Source organism: Aotus nancymaae, unplaced genomic scaffold (genome assembly GCF_030222135.1).
Source record: "Aotus nancymaae isolate 86718 unplaced genomic scaffold, 86718_ANA_hifiasm-v0.15.2.pri h1tg000040l, whole genome shotgun sequence".
Classification (NCBI taxonomy): Eukaryota; Metazoa; Chordata; class Mammalia; order Primates; family Aotidae; genus Aotus; species Aotus nancymaae.
In genome coordinates, this window is record NW_026988454.1 from 84,223,746 (window position 1) to 84,229,061 (window position 5,316).

Here is a 5,316-nt window from a genome sequence, read left to right on the forward strand (position 1 = left end):
TTAAGTCGCTTGATATAAGAGTTTGAAGATTGGTTAATTTACTTTTCAGCTTAAATGGCAGATAATAAACTGACAAACAAAAGCCTTGTATATTATGGATGGTATCAATTAATGATTGCCTGTATTTACACCTAAATGTGATTTATTCTTCACAAAGGTGTATATACTTACATTATGAACAGTGTAGCTAAAATCAAAATATCCTCAAATTCTTAAACACTGAACTGAAGAACCTATAAAAACGAGACGTGTTTATAGATGTAGACATTTATCTGTGGTTACTTCCTCAAGTTCATATTCAACCATGTCAACTTTTTAAACATATTAGCAGGGTCTCTGATGAAGATCATTTATGTTCCACTTTAAATATTTCTTAAAAATATCCTCAAGAAAACCTAAGTTTCAATTTACATTATGACATTGAGAAATGTTTAAATTTATATTTTGTATCTTTCAGAATATTGTTTTTAAGAAATTTCATCTTATTTATTTGCATTTGTTTCACATTCTGCTCTAAAAATCCACAGAACAATTTCAAATAGTTTTATTAAGTCAATACTATTGTTTTATGCTAACAATAACTTCATTAGCCTTGACAAAGCCCCAAACTGGGAACTGTTTATTGTACAGAACGCTTCACTTTTTCCAGCTTCGTTATGCTCTTACAAAACTGTTTCATAAATAGCGTTAACTTTGGGACCATAAGTCTAGTCACACGAATACTCAAACTCTCCATTTCAACACTAAAAGGATCCACCATTTCAAAATGATCTCCCAAGTCTATTTATATTAGACATTGCTACAGTTTGATTCTCAGCTATGCTAACTAATAATTATCATCTGAACCAAAACTACTGAACACCATTGTCCTTAATCCTTTTTTCAAAGCAGACTTGAACACGCTGTAATTCTTTTAAGAATCTTTATTTATTTATTTTTTTTAACAATTCAGTCTGTTGGATCTCGATGCAGTTTATTAAAAAAAAAAAAACCAGTACAGTCTCATATAAACTGCAATCAAAAAAACAATTTACTTTTTTTTTTAATTTTCAGAAGTTATCTGAAGTTGCAAGTTATTTTTTGTAATATGCAGAACAGTAAAATGTAAGCATGCTCCTGGATGCAGATGCTCCTGTGTACTATGGAGTTATTTTGAAGAGCTTGCTAACGTCTGCAGGCAGTTTATGGGATGCAATTATTTTCTCCACAACTTAGGCACATGAGAATAAAACTGATAATAAAGTATTTTTCTCAAAAAGTTGAGGCAGCTTTTGTTGAATGCTATCTGTGTGGGTACACTTGCTACACCTTGAACTGTACTAAGAGAGAGACAGACAGCAAGGAGTTCATGTTCATGCTGAAACCTGAAAAATCCCTCCACACGTGTAAGGAGTTCCAAGCAAAAGAAGAGGGTAAAACATTCTACATAGTTGTTCATCGCCTTAGTTAACAGAATACACCAAGAAACTTTACATAACAAGGAAGCAAATCCCCTATCACTGCTTTTAGTCAAAGTCAGCGGTGTCTATAGAGGATAAAAGTGGAGCAAGCCTAGTAGGGATAAAGCTTAAGTCTACACCTCATGCAGAGTTGTCCTTGGTCTGTCCTCTAATATTTCTCAGACATCCGAGTTAGAACTGAGGTTTGTTAACCTGGGGTCCGCATTGATTTCATATCTGTAATGATACCCTTCCATGTGATCCCTGCAGGCATCTCTGATGTTATGCATCCACTTTTTTATACCCTTGCGGTTCAAATACAAAACCAGGAGGAAAATAGCGCCTATCAGGGCTAAAACAATACCCAGGAAGACATAAGAGGTTTGCAGAGATGGGGGAAGAACAGGGTCACAGTCTAGGTCAGCACTGTTGAGTTCCAAGAGAACCCGATTCCTCATTTGTTCCGGAAATGCACAGGTGAGTTGATCTTTGCCTTGCACTACCTCTGTCTCCTTGAGCCAGGCCACCATGTCTGCCATGTGGCAGTCGCACACCCAGGGATTGTTGTCCAGGAAGACCCTGACGTGCGGCAGACCTTGCAACTCAGCTAGGGTGCCATTGTGAAGGACCTTGAGGGCATTGTCTTCCAGGTGGAGGCTTTCTAGATGTGTCAGGTTGCGGAAGGACACATAGGTCAAGCTTACCAGCGAATTGTTACTTAAGTCCAGGTGCCTGAGGCTGGGCAGTTGGGCCAGAACGTCCCGCGGCAGGTAGAGGAAGTGGTTGCTGGCCAGCTCCAGGCGGTGGAGCCCATGCAGTGCGCCGCCCGCCCGCAGGGCCGCCACCACCATGCCCTCGAAGCTCCGGTTATTCCGCTCATCTTCAGGGGGCACGATGTGGTTCAGGATCAGTTCCACAAAGGGACTGGGGGCCGACACGCTGGCATTGCTGCCTGAGAAAGCGAAGGGGCTGAGGACGGCCAGCGGGTTGTGGCTGAGGTCGAGGTGGCGCAGGCTGGGCAGATGCTCGAAGGCGCCCGCGTGCACCTCCTCCAGGCGGCTGCCGCTGAGGTTGAGCGCGGCCAGCTCGGCCAGCGGCGGCAGGCGGGCGAAGGCGCCGGCAGGGAGCACGGCCAGCTGGTTGCCGGTAAGGAAGAGGTTGCGCACGTAGGAGGGCAGGTCCGTGGGCACCTCGGTCAGATTGCGGTTAACGCACTTGACTGTGCGCGCCGCCTCGGAGCACTCGCACACCGCGGGGCACTGGCCGGGCAGCGGGGGCTGAGCGGACACGGCGGAAGCCAGGAACGGCGCCGAGGAGGAGGAGGAGGATGCTGAGGAGGTGGGAGAAGACGAGGAGACCCAGCCCAGGAGGACCAGCGCCAGTCGCGCCAACCGCAGCCGCCCGTCGCCGGCGGCGGAGCTCCGGGAACAACCCCCCGGCATCGCGGCTCGCGTTTCCGCGGAGCTGGGCTGGGACGGCGCCCGCCCCGAAGGTTCGGGAGACTGGGCCGGGAGAGCGCGAGCCGGCGGAAACGACAGGAGAAAACTTTCCTCTCGTGGGAGCGAGGGAGGGGCGCCGCAACCGGAACTTGGCTAACCCCCTCGCCACCGGGCGCTCCCCTCTGGGCCGGTTCCCCCGCCCCCTCCCTCCAGAAAGTACGCACGGCGGTGGGTCGGGACGCTCGGCTGCGCGCTTCTGCTCCCACACCTCTTCCTGCCGCTGCCCCGGTGGCACTTCCTCGCCTCTCGTTGGCGACCCTCGCTGGATCCTCTGAGGGACCTGGGACAAGCAGGAGAGAGGCGTGAAGCGGCTTCCGGAGTACAAAAACCGGCCTTTTCGAGTCTGGTCGCCTCTACTCTGTCCCAGAGACCTCCCTCAGAAAGGCCGCCCCGGCCTCGCCTCCCCAACACTTCCAGTCACCCTTACTCGGGAGGGGGACGCGCGTCCGACACCCAGAGCGCAAAGTCTTCTCCCCTGGCCCACACTCAATAAACCCGTCCGGCCTCCCGCCTTTCCCGAGAATACTCGTCTCCCGCGTCTAACTTCTCACTTAATCCCCAGTTCCTTCCCTAGCAAACTTCTCCCTCTCCCGGTTCCTTCCCGCACCGCCTCCGCGGAAGGTCAGCCTCCGGGAGTCTCCGCCCCCGCCCGGACCTCTCCTCCTGGTCCCGGTTAGGAAGCGAGGGAAGTTTCAGGTTACAGGAGTTTTTGATGTCTTTTTGTACCTTCTCGCATTAGCGGGAAGTGGAGGGCCCTACAGCTGTCGCCCCCCACCCAACCCGCGCCCCCGCCAGCCCCTCGGATCCGAAAAGGTTCAAATCATCTCCAAAGAGGAGAGAAGCGTCTGGGAACAAAGCAGCAATGGGACTTGGGGTAGGGAGGCAACGCGAACCAACGCTACTCTCCACCCGTGGTTGGGGAGGGGCCCCAGCGACGCCTCCCGGGTCTCTCCCAGGCTGCGGGCTCCGACCGCTCACCTCCGCGCCGCCGCCTCCAGAGCCAACTCCGAGTTCCACCAGAGTCGCGACGACTTCCCGGCTCCGCGCTGCAGGCGCAGATTCTCCTCGCACCGCAGCCCCTGGCCCAACCTCCCAACCTCCGCAGCTGGGAAAAACCAACCGGGGGGCGGGGGAGGGCCAGAACTGTCGGGGGACTCTTGCCGCGCGGCCAACCTCGGCTGCCGTAGGTAGAGGGATTTAAGAAGAGAGACTAGGGGAACTGGGCTGCGCGCCTCCTCCTGGTGGAAATTAACGAGGAATGTGCCGGAAAAGGTGAGGGAATCCCTTTCTCTCCCCCCTCCCCGACATCCTTGGGTGGGTCCTCATTTTGCATATTGTATTTACCTTGGACAGGAGCAAAACCTCTGGTGAATTTCGTGGAATTCACCTTGATTCGGGCACCTTTGGCAATGACGAGATAGATTTAGGCATGACAGAGAAGCGCGAAGCAGCAGCAGAAAGAAATGAGCTGAAAATCTACAGCGGCGGCAGCAGCAAACGCACAGCAGGTTGTATGGAAGCTTCAGAAACTCTCTTTCAAAGTGGTACCTGAGGCCGCAAACTTCAGATTTAGGTGTAATTAATGCCTTCCCGCCTGTCCCGCCCCCTCACTTCTTGAGTAGTGATGGAACTCGTGAAGAGAGCGCGCCAACTTTGAGAGAGATTGATTAGTGGAGAGGAGATTCATTCCTGATTCATTAGCTTTTCTCCACCAAAATTAAAAGCAGATGGAAGAGAAAGGCAGCCAAAGCATCCTAGAAACAAAAGGCAAATAGCAAAGACGTGAGTCACCCGGAAAGCGGACCCCCCCCCCCCCCCCGCAGATGTAGTGCGGTTAAAGTCCCTTTAACCGGGGAAGCTCCAAAGGTGGGGAGTGGGGGTTGCGGGAGCTGACCTGAGAGAAAGTTTGGTTCCGAAGTCGATTGTCCCAGGTGACATCTGGCAGGTGGTGATGGAGAGGATGGTGTTGGGGAGAGGATGGGCTTGGGGAAAGGGACAGATTGAATGGTTGATTACCAGAAGGATCTGTTATTATACCAGACAGGTTTTGGGTTCCGAAAGCCCTGTCGTTGCTCTCTGTAATTACATAGCCCCTTTGTCCCAATTAAATAATTTCCCCGAAAGGATAAGAAGGTGCTGGTTATTCCAGGCTTCTTCATTTTAGAGAGAAAAATGGCAATTAGAGAAAACATGGTTCGGAAATTTAAAACCTGGTCATATAAAAAGGATCAGATAAGGATGCTGAAGCTTGTGCCTGGGACGTGTGCCTTTAGTGTGAAGAAAGACCCCAGCTCCCCAATGGATGCTCGATTACTTTTATAGGAAGAGATAGTCTGCAAAGCTGACAGCAAAAATGGCTCAGATAAAAGCTGAAAGAA

The 5,316-nt window shown here is 50.7% G+C and overlaps 1 protein-coding gene across 2 annotated transcripts; it reads right to left on the minus strand.

Annotated features, from left to right (window-relative positions):
• Positions 1–528: 528 nt before the first annotated feature.
• Positions 529–4,813, minus strand: TPBG (trophoblast glycoprotein). Of its 2 annotated transcripts, XM_012468851.2 has the most exons (3): positions 4,283–4,813; positions 3,917–4,176; positions 529–3,218 (listed from the first exon to the last, which is right to left on the minus strand). In XM_012468851.2, exon 3 carries the CDS (start codon positions 2,879–2,881, stop codon positions 1,619–1,621), a length of 1,263 nt encoding a protein of 420 aa, XP_012324274.2. In that variant the 5' UTR covers positions 2,882–3,218; positions 3,917–4,176; positions 4,283–4,813; the 3' UTR covers positions 529–1,618. The 2 variants fall into 2 exon arrangements, 1 of the variants encoding a protein (XP_012324274.2); XR_010336562.1 differs by lacking the exons at positions 3,917–4,176; positions 4,283–4,813 and adding an exon at positions 3,366–3,520 and having other exon boundaries at positions 2,994–3,218.
• Positions 4,814–5,316: the final 503 nt, after the last annotated feature.

Excerpts from the sequence above, each read along its gene's own strand:
- TPBG (XM_012468851.2), bottom strand. The coding sequence starts at position 2,881 with ATGCCGGGGGGTTGTTCCCGGAGCTCCGCCGCCGGCGACGGGCGGCTG.